At 42.9% G+C, this 20,398-nt stretch overlaps 1 protein-coding gene across 2 annotated transcripts in view; it reads left to right on the top strand.

Annotated features, from left to right (window-relative positions):
* AMPD3 (adenosine monophosphate deaminase 3) overlaps window positions 1-20,398 on the top strand; it is a 95,504-nt gene that overhangs the window by 23,211 nt on the left and 51,895 nt on the right. For both annotated transcript variants that reach the window (XM_078680957.1, XM_078680958.1), the window contains exons 2-4: window positions 1,105-1,330; window positions 9,703-9,922; window positions 15,869-16,034. In XM_078680957.1, coding sequence (XP_078537083.1) covers window positions 1,105-1,330; window positions 9,703-9,922; window positions 15,869-16,034 — 612 coding nt within the window. The remainder of the gene's footprint in view (window positions 1-1,104; window positions 1,331-9,702; window positions 9,923-15,868; window positions 16,035-20,398) is intronic.

Genomic DNA, 20,398 nt, shown 5'->3' with positions numbered 1-20,398 from the left:
GCTCAGGAGGAAGTACTCAGCAGTCTTTTGCTAGCAACAGCCTCATTAATTTTCTAATGGTGGCTCTGTCTTCATCCTCCTTACCTCAGCATCTGAGTCTCTACCCTCCAGCCCCAGGAATGCAGGCAACGGACTCCCCTTGTCTGGGGAAGGTAACATTATCCTCCAACTTCTGCCAATATAAATGAGCATCTTCAAAAATGGATCCCTCTTGCACCAGTATTCAGGCTAACATACACACAGTTGTACACCCAAACATGTGCTACACACAAACTTCACATACTCCCACCAAACATGTACCAGGTATGTCAGGGTTTCACATAACAGCAGAACTTTATACAAGAGTGGTCATTAGGCTGTCCACTCCCTCGCACAAAGAAAAAGTTCTGGTCACACAACAGATTTCGAAAACCTGGTATTCTGCTACCACTGCATTATATAATGTACCCAGGGCATGAACAGCTGCTTACTGCCTACTGTGAGTGAACACTCTCTGTACCTCTACAAATTACAGGTCTGGTCCTCTAGCTCGCCTTGCCAGTGACAGACCCAGGCATCTATGCACATGCTAAGTTAGCATGATGCTAGAGCCAAAATAAGTCAGGATGAGCTGCCCCTACCCTTAAGACAGTGTTCAGACCACTTACAATTCAGGAAGGTGCTTAAAACTACTCTTTTCGGTACCTGTTAGCTTGCTGGGGCCACACACTTACTCATGTTCCCCTTAAGCGCAGAGATACCCCTTCGGGGGTCGATTCTAGCGCTATATAAGCATATAAATAAATACAAGATTCTCATAGGTCGTGCACTCAGGGCTGGTCACCATTTATCACGCAGGTGACATTTCTGTGCCAACACCTCCCCTAGAGAACATCACGCTGAAAAGCTGGTAAAAGAAACAAAGTTAAATGTGATTGTTGTGAATTTCATAAATGAATGAATTTTGAATTGTTTTCATCAGTGAGTCTTTTTAAGATGTGTTGTCAGACAGAGCCACCACTCCCTTAAGGATGCATCTTCCTATTCGAATGCCTTTTGGTAAGGTACTGGTGCTAAGAAACATATTTTCTATACATTAAAGTAAGTTGTTGAATCTGTTCCTAGGCGAGATGCCTCGACAGTTTCCAAGGCACAGTATTTCTGAAGCAGACGAGCACGTGCGGCTTCTGGCGGAGAAAGTGTTTGCCAAAGTTCTCCGGGAGGAAGACAGCAAAGATGCCTTTTCTTTGTTCAGCGTGCCCGAGGACTGCCCCATCGGCCAGAAAGAGGCCAAGGAAAGGGAGCTGGAGAAGGAGATCTCCGGACAGAAGTCTGAGGAGACAACCAAAAGGTAGGTTTGATAATCCACAGTGGGAAGTATGAACATCCTTTTCACATCTCCACAGTTAGCATAGGAGGCTCATAAATTAAAGATACAATGAATGTCTATTCCATGCCTCAAACTGTGCCAAATTCAGATTGCAGTAAAAGTTGACATCTTCATTATGAAGTGAAACTCTTTAGAAATAGCATACTTGGTGGATAGAAGCTGAGGTACTGTGAGCGCCTTGGTTGAGGTTGACATCGAAGACAGTTTTGATGTGAATCAAGGGTGTACTCCACTTCATGTCATCATCAAAGAGTGCACAGTGAGCACTGGACTTGTATGGTCCCCTGAGAGACTGAAAGAATGCTTACCATTGTGTGAGAGATGGGACTGGTGAAGGTACTTGTGCATTGGCAAATGCAAGTCCTAACTCTAGGTGACATTGTAAATTGCCAAACTACATTAACTGGCTACTTAGACATAAGTGCTCTCCTCTCAAGCTTGACCTTTTGCATGTAAGTGCATAGATAATAACAAAGCCATGAACTATGGTTTTACATCATCCAGTAACGTAAAAAGGTCTGAGCAGGGCAATCAGAGACACCACCCTTTTGTATACTAATTACTTTATACCATAATAATTACAGCTTTCAAGCTTTCGATCAAAAGAAGCGGAGAGATGTGGGTCACAACAAACATTCAAGGCATAGAATACAAAGGCTCTTATTTCAAAACATGTTATTAATGAACAAAAAGTTCAGATTGGTTTTTACTATTTTACTAAGGAAATGAGCCTCTATTTGCCTTTATATACCCCAAATCCTTTTTTGTACCTTGGTTTTATGACAATCTAAGCACATTACACTGTCATGCTCCTTTTTTAGTACCTTCATACGGACGGAGTAAAATCAAATACATTTGCAGCCCGGGCACTAAGTATAAAATGCACACAGGGTGTTATCTCAGTGGCCCAATGCATAATACTTCATGGATTTATGCACATCTTCCAGCACTACTCCTCACATAGCACATAACCTAAGGATGATATCCTCTGTCCTTTCTATATCATCAATCAAAAGTGGTATATTAATGAATGATGTCAGTTATTGCAAAATTCTGTGTCGTTTGTATTACTTCGTAATTGAGGACTGCAAGAAACGCTTACCCAAATATAATGTGTAGAATCTGTGACTAAATCTAGGTTGAAAATCTGTCCAAGTTCATTTAATTTTTCCTATTTCACTGGTGGAAATAGTAGTGTCCTATGTTGCCAAAATCTAACCATGTACCCATATGCTTTTCGTTTGTTTGCTATTACAAAGAACTAAAAGGGCATATTATCAAGAACGGCGTCAAAATTATCGCCGCTTTAGCAGCAGGAAACTGCCGGGAAAGCGGCGATAATGGGCTTGATAATATGCCCTTGAGAATTCAAATAGAAGCCCATGTTCACACCAGAGCATAGGTTTCAATGGGAATTCACAAGGGCATATTATCAAGCCCATTATCACCGCTTTAGCGGCAGGAAACTGCCGCTAAAGCAGCGATATATTTTTTTTTTTGATAATCAATTTTTATTGAAATTTCCAGAACAAACAAATTCATTGGTAGCACATCACACAGCAATGTTAAAAAAAAACTTCCCCACCTTGGCAACAAAACTGGCGTAATAAGACCCCCCTGAGTGGTTACATTAACTTCCATATAACAGGTTTGCATAGTGAGGCTTGGACCCTCAAGAAGGCAGTAGACCGAACCATTTGCCCCACACCCTGTTAAACATTTCCGGGCAACCCCGGGCTTCAAAGAGGGACTCTTCCTGCTCCCCACACCAGTCTACGCCCCTCCTCCATTTCCACAGCGTCGGGGCTGCAGCCTGGGACCAAACGGCCGCTATGTTCCGCTTCGCCACCGCCAGGGCCGTTCCCAGAAAGCGCTTGTCAGCCCTGGAGCCATCAAGAGCAGCAATAATTTTAATGCTGTTTCTTGATAATATGCCCCTGGATTCCTCAGATGACACTTAAATAAAACACAGATGACCTGAGTCCAGCATTTTTCCCTGCCATTCCCTGAACATACACTCTGACGCTGAGTCTCATTTGTAAACACCCTGATTGGTATTTATATTTCTAACTGACCTCCTGGAGCCCACAATTTAATTCTTTGGGTCACTGACTTGGAGAACATCACGTTTTATTGATAGAAGCTTTGACATTGTCTTTTTTCACGGTTTCTGTTACTTCCCACAAGAAAACACACATTAAATGATACTGTAGAAGAATGGGCAAATTTGGTAAGAAATGAAAACTAGGCCAGAAATTCATGGCCAATAAATTAATTCTGATGCTTATAATGACATGGTATGAATGTCACTGTAAAATGTTGTCTCTTTAATCGCTCGTAGGCTATCAGAAAGGGGTGGCATTGAGCTCATCACAAAGTCTGGCTTATAGGTACTCGGTTCAGAAAGCTATTCAAAAATACAATTTATGTAGGCCTTACAAAATAGAGGTAACATACCTTTTTACTTTTCTCTTCCTTCATTTGTGTTCGAATGAGATGGGTATGGTAATTCAGGCAAAGTCAACTAACAACATTCACTCATTAAAAAGAAGATTTCTTCCTGAGTTGAAGAAACAGGGCAAATCATGTTTTACAAAAATTGTCAGGCTCTAGCCTAGAATCCAATCCATCACTGTCTGATTAAAAGTGCAAAACTTAATACACCTTATTTATGAAGCATGTAAAGGAGCAGATAATCAAAGTAGGGTTAACTGGAGATGTAATAAAATAACAGATCCATCCCAAACATTCCACAAGTATGTTCTCTTAGTGGCATAATTGTTACTGTTAATCTGTTGATCATAGAAAGGTGTTTTACACCTCAAATTTATCTCTGCTGTAGATGTGCTGTTTTCTTGTCACTTATTACTTTTTTTGCAAGGATAAACATTTGAGTTGAGTAACAGATCTTTGGGGAAATGTAAGTGACTACCCCACTTGTAATTTACTTCTACTCCTGTTTGTTACTTTTACTAATTCATATCATCTTGAGCTAGATGTGTAAATAGCACATGATTTTGTGTGGACAGTTTAAGGGATTTCATAAAAAGAAAACATCTTTGAAATCCTGAACAGTTATCTAATTGCCTGTGGCCAAGGAAACCAATGTGGATTAATTTATTAACTTTCCACAAGAACACTCCTTATTTAAATAGCGCACTTTTGCAAATGCTGCAAAAAATGAATATTTTATCTTTCCGAGACGAAAGAAAAATGACTCTCCTCTCCAGTTGGAAACTCTGGGGAAGTATGAATATAAGCAGAATCAAATTGTGAGCTGTGGAATTTCTTCCTTAATGGGCGTAGATCTCCATTATTACTGGATACCCTTTACCACTCATTTGCCCCGTCTTTCGCCGTAAGAGACAGAAATTAATCCTTTTAGTCTCAAAAACTTCGGAAACACAGACAAGCATAAATAAGTGCCTACAACTTACGTACATGTGTGCTTTAAAAAAAAGATTTACAACATGCCAGGCAAATGTATGAGTTTTGTATGCCTTTCTCATTTAGCCACTGGAAATACACAGACGCAGGCCTTAGGTAAATTTGCATTTTCCCATGAGTCCTCTTTTTCTTCACATGGAAAATATTTTTATGAAATCCATTCTCCTGCACAACTTACACCTGTTGTTGGAAGAGCAGGTTTGGAAATGCAGTTAGCATTGTAAACTCACTTTTACTGTTTGTGAATACTGACTAAGATACAACTTTGTGGCTGTTCGCCATATTCTCATGCCACATGACCCTTCGATGTAGCACCTTCCATTTTCCCACCTCTGCCTGAGACAACTGAAGACAAATCTGCGTATTTTGGGTGTATATTTTAATGCCTCACTGTCATCTGTGCAATGAAACACAGTGCATCTTGGTTTTGAGAATTTGAATCGTGGATTTCTGCTTTAGGTGACTCCTACCGCTGGTCAATATTTTGCCTATTGGTTTAAGGCATTCATACATGCTCAAGGAATTTGCACTCCTAGTTGGTTTGTCAATTGGGTGGTGTAAATCCATTTGACAGCAATTTTTCCTCCTGTGAATCAGCCCAAGAGTATTTAGTGGCGTTACTGTGAATCTGCATAAAGTAACTTTTATATCCACATAGGTAACCATCTTTCGAATACTTGGTGACCCATCAGCATATGTTAAATGATAACAATATCAATTATTTCACATCAACACCAAATCATACAAGGTATAAATAACAGATGCAACAACAGTACTAATCGAAGTAGAGACCGATCTATTTGTGCTTTGGTGAGGCTTTGAAAGGCATGCAGTGCAATACAAGCACTGTGCACCATAACACGGCGCCGTGGTGTCTAAACCAGAGTATCCACAGGACAAAACACCTACATGTAAAATGGTACAAGTATAATCAAATGCACAATCAAAATAAGTTGTTGTAGTCCTACATTTTAAATACTTCTCCATGAAAGTTGTTCAAAGATCACATTTCTCGTTCAAGCCAATTGTTCCTTCCAGAGACCTTTGCTTTGGCAGTTCAGTCAGATCAAATCAGAAGCCTAAAGGTCTTATACGCGTATTATTTCAACACATTTACTTATTGCTCACTAATTATGCTTACTCTTTTCATGTAGAAATCTGTCAAAGGGCCACCTGCATCAAATGCTGTTTTGATCCGAAATTACAGACAGATATTCAATTGAAGTACTTCAAACACCCACCTTACCTTTAGGACAATTAAAGGTCAAACAAGAAGGCCAATTAAGCGAGTTATCTAAGTGCAGAGGCTGCGTAATGGAGTGTAGCTGATAGACATCAACATTTACAGAAACTCAACTCCTTCTACTCTATGCTCTGGCCACCGTAGTTTCAATTCATTGATAATGGGAAGTTAAGGAATTTTAAAATTCATCCTTACAGCAAGCAGTTATTGCAGAATGCATGGGCATGCTACTCGTCTGCACAGATGCCAACAACATGACGAGGTGTCAGGGCGTTTCCTGTCTATGCACCAAGATCACATACAATGTCCCTGTATCCACCAGGACTGCCCTAACCCTGCTCCGATGATTCTTGAAAGAGTTGAAGAGGCATCTCTTTAAAGAGCAGTACATCATGATGCAGTAACAGTCCACAAAGCAGCTACCTCTCATATGACTTGTTGACTGTATCTTTGCCTCTGACACTGTGCAGCGTTGGGCTGCCTTCAGCTAGATTCGCTCAATACGGATATCACATACATACATACAGGCATACATGACCTGTTGGCAGGATTTCTTCCCATTGTCTTTTCATTGCTGATTGGCGAGAGGGCACAGATCATACTGGACACAAACACCAGTGGCATTAACCAAGCAACAAGCCCAAATGAAGGGTGACAATTCCATTTAATCACAACTAGATTTGCAGTTTTAGAGGGCTCTTCGAGAGAAATGTCTGTTTTCCAAACAGCTGAGTCACAGTGGTTTGACTCTAGAAGAATGTGTGCATGTCTGTTGACATTTTTGTGTCAATTTCAGAGTCAAAGTTACATTTAGTGTAGTAAAGGAGAACAGACTACCTTTCGTTTTCACATACAGTCTCATTATTTACACAAACAGGTTTTCTCCAGCAGATTACTCTGGTATTGGCTTTTGAAAGTATAAAACAGGCAGTGTTCCTTAACTGGTCAACCGATATTATTATAACAGATTTCTTCCCATATCTGAATGGGAGAGCTTTTGTGAGCATCTGCTGTTCTTTTTTTTTTTTTTTTTTAAACCTTTATTGATATCAAAAGAAGACAAATCGAGGCCCACAACCAAGCCGGCCGGCCGCAGGGTATAAAACAGTCAGGAGTCATCAGGCAAATAGTACATATTCAATCAATACAAAGCAGAGGCCGTACAATCGTAATAGGGGAGAAGAAATACAGAAACTAAAGGGCCAAAACACAGGAGTAAATAAGGCTTAATTTTACAATAAGGGGAGAGGACATATGACAGGCACACTCGCAATACGGAGGCATCCGACATCCCATAATCAACCACAACAGTAAGAAGGGGGCATGGGGCAAAATATCAGGGGGACAACACAACGCAGTCAAAAAATCAGGATATGTGAGATACAGTCAGCCCCTGAGCATTACCCTCGTAACACGCCCACCACTCGGGACACCACCAAGCCAGAACAGAGGGATCGGAAGACAATGCATGAAAACCTGCCCGTCACAGTACCCCCTGGGACGCAGGAAGGAAAAAGGGAAGGGGGACTAGGTAGGGGGGGGAAGAGGAAGGGAAAGGAAAATGGAGGGAAGAAAAACCAAACAATAAAAGGGGATAAGGAAATAAGAAAAAAGAAGGTAAAAGACACGCCGACACGGCTCCCCGTGGTGGGAGGACAGGAGACAAAAGGATTAGCGGTCCAAGTGGGGCATGGCAATCGGAAGGAAGGACAGCCGAAATGTAGCAGGAGGAGTAACGATGCCATACCCCCACCCGAAACACACCATCGGAGGTCGGGACAGACGCGGCCTCACGAAAAAGAGATACAAAAGGGCCATAGAACCAGAAGACAAACAAAAAACAGAACCCAACCCACCCGTCCCACCCTGCACCCCTGTAGAAGGCTACGGCCTACCCTTCAAACAGCGTGCCTGTCGCCCTAAACCAGAACCCGAAATATAGCAAGAAGAAAGAAAGAAAAACAAGACAAAAAGGCCACAAAGGCGGAGAAAGAAAACAGGAGGGAGGAGCAGAATAACTATAATACAAACGGTAGGCCACAGCCCTCCGCCCAACCCGACAAGTACAATCAAAAACGGACCAGGACGACACCCCATCACATGCCACAAAATATTAGGAGAAGGGGACCCCCCACCCCTCTACGATCAGAGACAATTGTGCAACGAAATCGCATACCAGGAATCAAGCAGAAGTCGTACATTTCACCCCCAGCCCTTCCGAGCAACAAACCCCACCCACCACATGGAAATGTACAACCACATACTAAATATGAAGTCCGCATATAATCGAGTGGAATGGTGACTAGCATAGTTACGTGGGGGGTAGATAGATCGACAAGTGAGCAGTAGTCCAAATTGAAAGTATCGATGCATCAACAATCGAAGCACGAGCCATGAGAAACAGGAGTTCAGTTGCGCCACTAAAGCGGGCGAGGTGGTCCCAATTTTAAACACAGGCAAAGTCATCGAAGCAGGCGCAGGAGGAAGTCCGTCCACAATTCCAGGCAACAATGTCGAACAGAGTCGCAGTACAGCATCCGAGTCCCCGGGGTCCGAACCTTGAAAAGCAGGGCGCCCCAAAGTCACCAGCACACTACACGATCTTCGATCAGTGGTGGAGACACTCAGGTCAATCGAGGGGGGTGAGGCAATGGAGGCATCGAAACAAGAGGGCGACAAGAAGAAACGGCCGCCCAAAATGGCGGCGGATCGTGGCGGACCCACCGAGACGCCCAGGGCGAGGGAAGCGTGCAGGGATCTGAGAGCTTCCAGGACATCTCTGACTGTCGGCTCACGCCCACCAGATCCGATCCCCACACAATCAGGCAACTCGGGCCCGCCGCCACAGGGTGACTCTCGTTCCAGAGGGCCGGCCGCCATTTCGTGAATCAGCCCAATCGCCGCCCACGAGGACCCCCGGAAATAACAGTTCTCAAATGTAGGACTTTACAAGCGCCGGGGGTCCCAGCAAGGGCGGCTTCGATGCCAAAAGGATGTCCGCCCAAAACGGGTCTCCGCCCGCACCAGCACCGGTGCCCCAAACAAGCGGAGTCCGGGCCCCGAGGACCAGGGCCGCCGGACAAAGCAGCGGCGGGGGGACCCCCTCTCAGAATCAGGTCCCGGGGCTTCTCACCCACGTCGGCCACGCGACCACCAGGGCAGGTCCGGGTCAGGATCGCCGGGATCCTCGCACATCGGCTCCCAACACTGGTTCTCGCTCTCGGCCGGGGCCGAGAGCCGTCGGATCCCACCGGCCAGGTCCCGGTCCAAGTCTCGCAGAGGCCCCGATCTCTCGGAAGCCAGAACTCCGGAGCCACTGCACGTCGAGACCCCGGGGTCAGATGGTAAGTACAAACAAGCCGTAATGTTTCCAATTCCCCAAAAGTGTGCCGTCCCGGGGCAGGATAAAAGACAGGATAGGCAGTCAGGATGGAGGGCTGCGGGACCCGAGCTAAAGGGCGACCATCACCGCATCTGCTGTTCTTGATCAGTAAACCGGAAAAACTTTAAGCACCTAATTGTTTTTCTTTTAGGAATGCTGCATGGAGAACCTACTCCATAGATTTCTATGTACGTAAAAGATCCTACACATTTATCACTTGTACTGTACTCATGACTGCTTCCCTATTTCATTGAATCCTAGGAAGAAAAGTTTCAAGATGATCCGCTCCCAGTCGCTGTCGCTGTCGCTGCAGATTCCTACGCATGAATGGAAGGCTCCGTCCATCTCTCCAATTCGCTCTCCTGAGTCTGCAGATCAGCCAGTCATTGCTGATGTCCCCGATTCAGCACAGGCCCCGGCAGCAGAGAATGAAGTGCCAGAGTTTCAGAGAGTCACAATTAGTGGAGACTACTGTGCAGGGGTTAGTATATGGATCAGCAGCTCTCAACAAACAGGATTATACTCTTGAAAGCATAATATATATGTGTATGTGTGTGGTAGCTGTGTCTGTGTTTTGAGTGAACAGGTTATCTGTTTGTGAGACCTGTGCCATGCGTGTCTGTGTAAGTTATTATTACCATGAGGGTGTACACATTTTGTTTTTGCTGCGTAAGCCCTTTAGAACTATTAGAAGGTGGAGAGGATTGCAAAACTCTTTCTGAAAGTTATGCCCATATTATAGGCCAATGCCTCAGACCCAGTAACGAGTCTTGAATTTCTGGATACAACAGAACGACTCTATTCAGAAGAAAATGCTCAGTCAGTCTTACACTTGCATTTATTGTTTGGAAGGATATCTTTCACTTCAAAATGGTACTGCAGAAGCTTTTCATATCTATGTAATGCATGCAAAGACATATACTGGTTGGCAATGATAATGCAGTCCTTAGCCTCCATGCAATCTCAAGATAGCTGACTACTGGATCTGTATGCATGCCTCTCTAAATACGTTTGTGAGAGCATGAAGCTGCAAGCCTGCATGCATCTTTACTACTTTGGAAGGTTTGTACATTTGCGAAACATATCCAATGTGATGTATGATCAAATTGCTTTTCCAAGGACTAACCGACTTAGTCATAACTGTAGTCACTAACACTTAGGGCCAGATGTAGGTAATTCCATTTTACCGACTCTAAAATACCGAATCATACCGATTCGGTATTTTAAATTCGGAAAATGGTATGTAGGTGAAAAATTACCGAATCGTTAAGATTCGGTAATTACCGAATCGGTAAATACCGATTCGGTAATTGCCATTCATTCCTATGGGCCTGGAGGCCCATAGGAATGAATGCCAATTACCGAATCGGTATTTACCGATTCGGTAAAAGGGGGAAACATTGAAGGGTGGCAGGGTGTCACTTTGACACCGTGTTGCACCCCTCAATTGTGTATGGGTGCACATGTTGCAGGCATACATGCCCTAAGGGCATGTATGTCTGCAACATGGCACTGTTGGAAAAGCAAAAAAAATGCTTTTTCCAAGGTTTTCATTATTTACCACCAACTTGTAGTTGGTGGTAAATAACGAATCCTTAAAGCCCTGTGGCACTGTTTACAGTGCTACCTACATTTCAAAATACAGATTCGGTAAAATTACCGATTAGGTAAAATTACCAAATCTGTATTTTGAAATGCCCTACATCTCAGTATCCAAATACCGGTCGGTAACGGCCGAAAATCGGTATTTTCGTCCGTTACCGACCGGTATTTGGATACCTACATCAGGCCCTTGGTCTCTATGCTCAGTAATACATATTGATATGATGTTTGAACATACTAACTCTGGGTGTTTGAGCGAATGAGTCTCAAATTGCATTGTAAGCTCATTGGATATAATATGAACATTGAGAAGGAAGGCCTCTATCGTTGGGATTTTTTTTGATGAAAGAAGCTGTATAGGTGTAGAAAGTTTTCGATGGATCAGATGGCCTTGAATCCTATGTGTTAAAGAATTTTCTCTAGGGACTAAAACAGATGGAAGATTTTCATCCTATGAATATTCCTAGATGAAAAAAGACGTGTGACAAGACACATTAATATGATGGAGGAGGTATTATTGCTGTTTGAGGACCACATCATTGGGATTTTCCTTCACAAGGAGGCCTTCAGGCACCCTTTTAACCTAGAATGTTCCTTTGAACTTTAAAAATCTACCAGATAAACATACAGGTTTGTCTTTCAGCCAGTTCTTACTATAGAGACACTCTTGAAAAGATTTGAAGTCAACCTCTACACTGTGCTTTGCAACAATGAAGCCTCTCAAACAACCATGAACCATTTTAGAATTAGTTCTTTTACATCGCCTCAAGTGAAACAGGCTTTTCATGCTGCTGGTTGATGCTCTGAGGTGAAAGTGTGTGATGAGTAGTATAGCTGTGTGATGCTCTTGACTGATATTGAAATTCATGGTATGCCGTGAGAGAGTATTTAGTTAGTTGGAAGTGGCATGTGAACTTTGGTGATATCCTTCCATTTCACATGAGTGTAACAGAGGAGATGGTCCTGGGCTGTTCTCTAGTCTGTCAGAGGTCTGTCGGTTGACACTAAAAGACATCCTCCTGATTGGTTAGGGAATTGTGTGTGGGTGTGACCAGGTAGAACATTTTAGGCTAGTATTTCCCAAAGTGTTCCTCCTGGATTTCTTTACTTTTTCTTTGTTTTACATATGCTTGTTTGTTAATTTGTGTTGTTGTCATTGCTTGACTATAAGTTTCTGTATTTCTCAATTTTCTAAGGGTAAAATATGTGTTGTAGCTTAAAGAAGAAGCTACATAATGTAAATTCCATTTGCTTTGTTATCCCTTGTGATGATGTAAGCTGACAGTTTCAAGCTGCTGACAGGCCTGAGAGGATCATTATATGGCTGCAGTCCTATAAAATATATAGTTCACTGCTGTGGCTGCTAAGTTTATTTACACAACACACACAAATCGGATGGAAGAGGTATGACAGGTGCTTGAATGCCCCATCATTGTGATTTGTTACATCTCAAGGAAGCCTTGTGTACTAGAGACCTCCATCCTTGGGATATCCCCAAGTAATTAATAACCAATGTATTCTGGAGGACTCCGTATTAATGGTTGCTCTGGAGGTCCAATGAATCATCAACTTCTGTAACTTAAAACTCAGTCAATGATCAGAGGTTTGGGACAGCTTTTAAAGTTTTATTTTTCATGAAGAGATTAGTATTTGTTTTGTTGTTTTTATTTAGATTAATACTTTTACAGAAATATCCAGAAAAGGTTTTGTTAGAATCAGCATAATATAGACTGCATGTTCCACAAAGGAAATAGTCCCTATCTTAATCTAAAAGTCCTAACCAATATAAGCACCTATAAAGAGTTCTCTTGGAAAAGCGCAAGATTCTGGAGCATTTACTTAGCTACAGAATGAACTACCCATAAAGAGCTGTTGAGGAAACTCAGCCGAGTCCCTAATGAGTTGCAGTAGTAACTGTTAATTAAATCAAAGAGAAGTAATCACAGCAGTAGCGATGATCGGCTGTAAGAGAAAATCTCCCCACCAAAAGATCAGGATAATAGGAAATCGTTGTTAGCAGCAGCACACAGAAAGCTGGGCAAAAGTAAGAGGAAGATAATGCATAAAGCATCGAGGGTAAGGGAGATAACAACGGTAGAATGGCATTAATCCTCTCTCAGTAGGAACACATAAAACATAAAGCATTTGAAAACATAAAACATTTGCAATATTGGCCATAGTTCGTCCAATGGAAACGGATCTTCCGATGGTCTGTCGCCTCTTCCCCCATTTCCCATGGTAAACATTCACCGCAGTGAGCAATGATCTGAAAGTTTTTTATATGTATTGCACTAGATACATGAGGGAAGGTTCTCGTGAGACCTATTGCAGGCCTATTCTGTTAGCTGTTGTCAGTATTCCATTGTATGGACAAAGGGATAGTCTAAAGCAATGAAACATTTCTATCAGTAAGTCTTGATGAGAGCATGCAAACCAATATCTTCAGAAAGTTCATAATTGCTAATACTATATTCTTTATAAAATATAGCAGAATACATTGCTTTGTGAAATGAGGAAATCATATGGTGTGAGGAAGCAAAATAAATACATTTCTCTTAGAACAGCACATTTTAAAATGATGAACAATTTAACAGTTAGAGGATTAGGCCAGCAATTGCTCAAAGACATCTTACTCTAATGTCAAGCGAAGGCCACAAAAAAAGTTGGGAGCATAGTCGGTAGTAGAACATTAGGTATGAGAGCCTACTACTTATTTAAACTGCACGTTTAAGAAATCATCTTCTCCTATGGTTAAAGCTTTAATATTTATTTATCACATTTTAAAGAATTATTTTTCTATGTTTTTCATTTTCTCTTCTACAAATATGATACAGTTAAATGCATTTTCTTATGTCAAACACATTTTCTTCATTTTTATAAAAAATTTAGACTATAACAGTCCTTAATTGAACTGTTTAGCTTTTGTCTGGACTTTTTATGTCAGGTGAAGAAAGCCATGCCTTAACACTAAATAAAATATGTTACTTAGACATGTGTTGCAACCCAAAAGAAGCCTCATGCGTACTATAGCTTCCATTTTAGGGATTGTCCATGATGAGGGAACATCATGCAAGTTAAAGACCTCTATCATGTTGAATTCTCAAAAGGAGTGCAGCTATCTGCTGCTTAATAAACTAGGCTGGAAAGACATGAGATTCGATTCAGAACTGGGTGGAAGTGCCAAATCTGGAGGAGATGCTACCGCTGGAATTTCCTCCACTATAATAGCGCCATGGTAGCTGGATTCTCTACCAAATATGCCATTTCCTACACAAATCAGTGAATCTGCCGGTATCTCAACTCCAACTTAGATAACATATATCTTTACAATACCTAGGCTTTCTTTGAAAAACAAAATCCTGCACTTGTACTAGGTTCTTTATTCATATTTCTGTGAAGGATAAAATACAGACAATGTTTCACTTATTATGACATATGCTTTGACAAGGCACAGGTTGAAATACGCAGTTTTCATGAGTAACATATTGACTATTGGTTGCCTGGAAACGTGCTTTATGTTTTTTACTCTTGTTAATGTTTAATAGATTTGAGAACATTTACATCAGAATTAGGAGCATTAAGGAGTCGCAATTATACTAAACGTTACCTTTTCACCTTTTATTCATTTGTTCTACCAGAAAAAAATTGCATGGTTTAGTACATCATTATGTGGAAAGTACATAGTGACCTCGGAAAGAGTTTATGAAAACACATCTGGCTTACCAAGTATTTACAGAGAATCAGAGGAGCCCAGGATGTCTAAATGTTCTGTTAGTGCCATTTCACATCTCACACCCCTTTTCCTTTTGCTGATGTATTTTACTCCATCTATGTGATTGTCAGGATTCATTATTATAATCAACTTGCTCTCACCATAAGCCTGATTATACTGTGCTGTAACTAATGGCCTGCTTCCAACTCTAATTCTGTCGCCACCACTCCGCTGCCTTTCGACTAGGTCTGCAGTATGTAAATACAACAAACGTGTGCCCCCTAATTAACGAATTAACAATATCGATGAGACAGAATAGCGAGGACAGAAAATCAAAAATAAATATTGACAGGTAAATAAGTATAGATTTGCTATACCTAACTCAAGATAGATGTACCTATGCTGTACCTATGCTGTACATATATCTTCAAGGTACATAGATGTGGAGTTAGGAATAATACATCTTTACTTCTCTATATGAACCTACATTTTGATATTTTGTTCCTCTATATTTTAATTACTATTAGTATGCCACAATATTGTTGCTGTCGATATTTAGTAATACCATCCCACATCATAGGTATTAAGCGTCTCTGGCAGTGATTAACACATGGTTGCAAATTAGCCAGATATCGTTATCGTGTGATGCACCTGTGCTCCCATCACGTTAGCCTCAACATGCTTTCAAGTGTCATATCTCCTCTTGGTTTAGAGCACGAAGGTGATATGCTATGATCATACGAGATGTGAATGCTCCTCCATTGACAGGCATGCTTATCTATAGTCAGCACAGCGGAAAACCACTTCTAAGTTCATTTACATTAGAAAATTAATGATGCTAAGTTACTGTCTTGGAAAGAGGGGTGGGTCTTTTGTCATGGTATCAGAGTTTGTGTTAATGTACGAACAGTCAGAGACCTGCTCCCCACTGCCCCCTAATGTAATTGGACAGTCATGTTTTGACTGTATGTCACGTTCAGAAGCAGCATCTTTCAGCCCTACCATTATCCCTGTGTAGCAACAAATTCTTCTGGGGAACCATGTTTGTCATTCAATCTCCAGCTGAATCGCGTGCCCACTATCTCTGAATGCGTGTCTATTGTATTCCCGTAGGTGACAGTGGATGATTACGAACAGGCTGCCATTGGCCTGGCCAAAGCTCTGCTCATCCGTGAGAAGTACACACGACTGGCTTACCATCGCTTTCCAAGAACCACAGCACGATATCTGTCCACCATGAGTGATGAGAGCTGGAAAGTTGAAGATGAAGTATTACCAGGTGAGCAGTTTTTTGTAGCTGAACAAGTGAAAAAAGGAAAACACCTTAGCAGATACAAACTTTCACTGCAAGGACTTTCTCCATTCTGGGCTTGTCTCTCAAACAGTGGATTTTTTCTTAACCCCTTAATTGCTGCCGTCGGCCAACGGTCGTCACGGCCACTACCTCCCCAGTGCTGCGCACGACCGTTGGACGTCCATTCAGCACTAGTTCCAATGGACAGCGCAGCACTGGGGAGGTTTATTTACAAGCTCTAAAGGGGTTAATACACAAGTAAATGATACCTTTCAAACATTGAAACCCTGAGAGCTGTGTAGTCAACAGTTCCCATCATGTGTGAGCAAATCTATTAAATTGGGTAAAAATACAATGATTTAAGAGAAACTGAATCTTATAGTTCATTTATGTGATTTGCTATAACCTCTATCATGCTGAGGGCTGTACACATACAGGTGAATGGGTCACATGGCCTTTTCTAAGCAACCTGCTACAAGATATATTTGTGTGCTTGGCAAGTAAGCAGCCAAGAAAAAATTATCAGCAAATGCTGTCTTCTAGGGGTTTGTTAAGGTGAATAAAAATAGTGGGGTGCAGTTTAGAGGATATTCTTTTCTAAACCTTGCATATAAGGGGGTGTGGTATCCTCTGTCCTAAGGGGGGAACCTTTACCCTTCTCCTCACCCCTTCTTGGCACGCCTCATGGTCTTCACCACTGTGACATCATACAGAATGCCGCAGTAGTGAACGTTCTATGCGAGGCGCCTCAGGTGAGAGAGAACGAACGCACTCGGGGACGAGCTGTGGCTGGGGTCTTTGTTCTTGCTCTTGTATTTTAGATAAAGACTCTTTGTTATTTGTAACTTACCTGCGTGTCCTTGGATTCTACATATTTCACACTGGCGACGAGGACTGGACGTAGGAGGAAGAGTGACCCCAACACGCTATCTTTGGGAAGGAAACCGGTCATCGCGCAGAAAGTTAAAGGAGATTAAGAAAAGAAAACTGTCAGCGGGTGAGAGCGATTTTGGGACTGGAACCGGAATACTTATCAGAGCGTCAAAAGAAGTACACGGGCAGTAACCGCTGAATGCACAAGTTTCTGAGGAGATCGCCGTGTCGTTCTTGCACTGGATCAGCTGCTGGTGAGTCAGGAAGCGGCATCGGTGTGGCATAGCATGAGGAGTAACCGCTGGATGCACCCGTTTCTGAGGATATCGCTGAGTCGTCTCGCACCAGATCGGCTGCTGGTGAGTCAGGAAGCGGCACCGGTGTAAGCATAGCGTGAGGAGTGTCATGAGAGACGAAGCACGGTGGCTCGATCCTGGCAGCGCAGAGTAAGTCGGCGGAGGGAGAGCGGTTCCACTTTGAAGCATTGTGCCGATGTGCTACCCTTAATACAATCACGGTGAGGAGCTGTGGGGCTGGGACACCTAGTAGTGTGTTGTCATTTGGATTTCGGGTCTCATGCTTATCGGAGGTGGCAGCGGTGTTGATATTAAGTACCAAGGGCATTTCTGTGTGAAACTAACTGTGCGAGCCCCTACATCGTCAACAGTGCGGTCCTGTCAGAATAGTGCTGACAGAGCAGCAAAGATAGGGCTGCGTGGGTTTTATAAATGTGGGCGCATATACCTCGGTGTGGCAGTGAATATGCGCAAAGAGCCGCTGGCGTTCCTGTGTGTGGAGTGACAGTGCAAGTAATAGAGGAGCATCGCACCATCAGAACTGTGGTCCAGTCAGGAATTTGAGCACGGGGCATCAGGGAGAGCATGGAGGAGACGCAGGGAGAAATTACTGGCCAAATTTACAACTTAGAGACTGTTGCTGTCATCGCTGAGGTGACCTTTGTGTTTGGAATATCAGAACCTGGGCCGCATTTGGACAGAACACTTACACCACATATAGACCCGGTGGTATCGGAGCTTGTCGCTGCTCTAGGCTTGGGTGCAGGTCATTTTGAACGGGTCTCTTAAGGCCAGGATCTTCGCCTTAATCGAGTGGGAGCGCACAGCAGAAAAGGAAAAGGAAATAATCGCACTGGAGGGTGGGGAGCCTTTGCATTCCCACAGTGGATACCTTAGGATCTCAGCACCATCTACAGGAAACAAGAGAGAATCTGTTCGTGAAACATTCAATGCTGTTGTGCGTCACCACTACATTTTTTCCATGTTTTTTGGTGTGTGTTAGTATTTCTGCAAGGGAGGAGAAAGTTCATAGTATGAAAGGTAAAACTGTGCTGGGGTAGGCTTTATTTGCAAGTGACCAATAAGTATCTTATAGCCTCCCACCCTTGCCACCTGGAACTTTGAGCTGCCATGCAAAACGTAACTCCTCCTCCGTTTGTCTTGCCCACCCCTGGGGAACCGACACTCAAATGGAACAAATGGAAGAAAGTCTTCCAAAACTATGCGGTGGTGTGTGGACCAAATTTAGGACTAGAAAGAAAAGTTGCCCTGCTAATGCATTACCTAGGCACAGAAGGACAAGAGGTTAAATTTACACTACCTACCGAAGTTAAGCACCATTATGGAGCGTTGTCACTTTGGAAAGAGAGGGCAAAAAGAAGGGGAGACGGTAGAAGAATTTGTCTCTGAGTTGCGTAAACTAACAGCTACCTGTAAGTTTGGGGGAGCGTGTGAAGAGAGGATCCGTGACCAATTTGTCTTAACGTGTAAGATCGAACGCATAAGGGAGGAACTATGGCTAAAGGACGGAGGTGCTCATTGTTGCGAAACAGGTCGAACACATGATGCAGTGTGTGAATGAGATAAGGCAGGATGGGGAGAGTAAGGTCAAAGTGAATGAAGTGTCAGTGGAAGATGAGAAGGTACTCGCAGTAAAGGAGCGGAAAAAGGTACAGATGGAGGTGAAAGGGAGTTGGAGCTTCAAAGGGAATTGTTACCGGTGTGGCAAGCAAGGTCAAATGGCGAGTGATAGAGAGTGTCCTGCCCTGAAGTCTATGTGCAATAAGTGTGGGAAAAGAGGACAAAGAGGACATTTCAGACAATGTTGCAGAAGAATTAACAATTATAAGAAACCGTGTAAGGAAAGATCCACACAGAGTTATAATGAAATTGTGTTGCAAGTAGAGGGATAACCAGTTTGCAGTCCAAACGATGAAATAACTGTGGAAGGGACTGAGCTAGAAGCGATGTTTGATTCTTGTTCTAAAATCACAATCATATCTGCAGTAGAATTTGAAAGAGTGTCTAATAGAAAAATCAGTCTCAGGAAAATGGACGTAAGGCCAGGGGGGTATGGCGGACAACCTATAGGCATGAAAGGTTACTTTTGGGGTACTGTGGGCTATTTAGACAGGGTAACGGATACTAAGATCTACATGTCTAAGAAGGGGGATAACATTCCGGGGTGGCAAGCACTAAAAGAACTGGGCATATATCTCAGCCCCAACAAGGATCCCTAGATTCTAGTACAGGAGGTGGGAAGAGCAAGAGTGGGGTTAGAGGAGGAATTCAAAGAGGTTTTTACGGAGGACTTGGTTTGTCTCAGAAACTACTCTCATAAAATAAGGCTCAAGGAGAATGCCAAACCAGTCGTAGTCAGAGTCAGAAACCTCCCCATTGCCATACAAGAAGCAGTGAAGGAAGAAATAGAGAGACTATGCAGGTTGAAGCTGATAGAACCTATTGAAGCCACAGAGTGGTTGGCACCAATAGTTGCAGCCAAGAAGACGGCTGGGTCTGTTCGGTTGTGCATTGACCTCAGGGCACTTAACAAGGAGGTTATCGTGGACAAGTTCCCACTTCCAAACATCTCACAAATGATGTGTACGCTGGAGGGAGCGAGAATATTCACTACATTAGACCTGGCATCAGCCTATCACCAGGTTAGGCTCCACCCGGACTCCCAAGAAGTCACGGCTTTCATCACGCCCATGGGGGCGTTCAAGTTTTAGCGAATGCCTTTCGGGTTGGTTTCTGCCGTGGCAGTGTTCCAACGGATAATGAATAACTTGCTTAAGGGCATTCCTGGGGTCATGTGCTACCAGGATGATGTGTTGATTTTTGCGAAGAATGAAGAACAACATGAAGGCAGGTTAAGAAAAGTATTGGAAAGATTCAAGGAACAAGGACTTACTGTTAGGAAAGCGAAGTGCAAGATTGGTTGTGCAGAAATAGATTTCCTGGGTCACAAAGTGACGGCAGAGGGCATTCGTCCAAAGACAGAGTTGGAAAACACCATCATCAACCTCTCTCCACCTAAGAACAAAGAGGAGATAAAATCATTCATGGGGATGATAGAATTTTATAGCAAGTTTGTGCAAAACTTTGCCACGCGCACGTTTGCCATACGCAATCTGCTGAAGAAAGGAGTAGTTTTTGAGTGGAGCGAGGAGTATCAAA

Source organism: Lissotriton helveticus, chromosome 3_1, assembly GCF_964261635.1.
Source record: "Lissotriton helveticus chromosome 3_1, aLisHel1.1, whole genome shotgun sequence".
Classification (NCBI taxonomy): Eukaryota; Metazoa; Chordata; class Amphibia; order Caudata; family Salamandridae; genus Lissotriton; species Lissotriton helveticus.
This window is presented reverse-complemented; position numbering and strand designations above follow the sequence as displayed.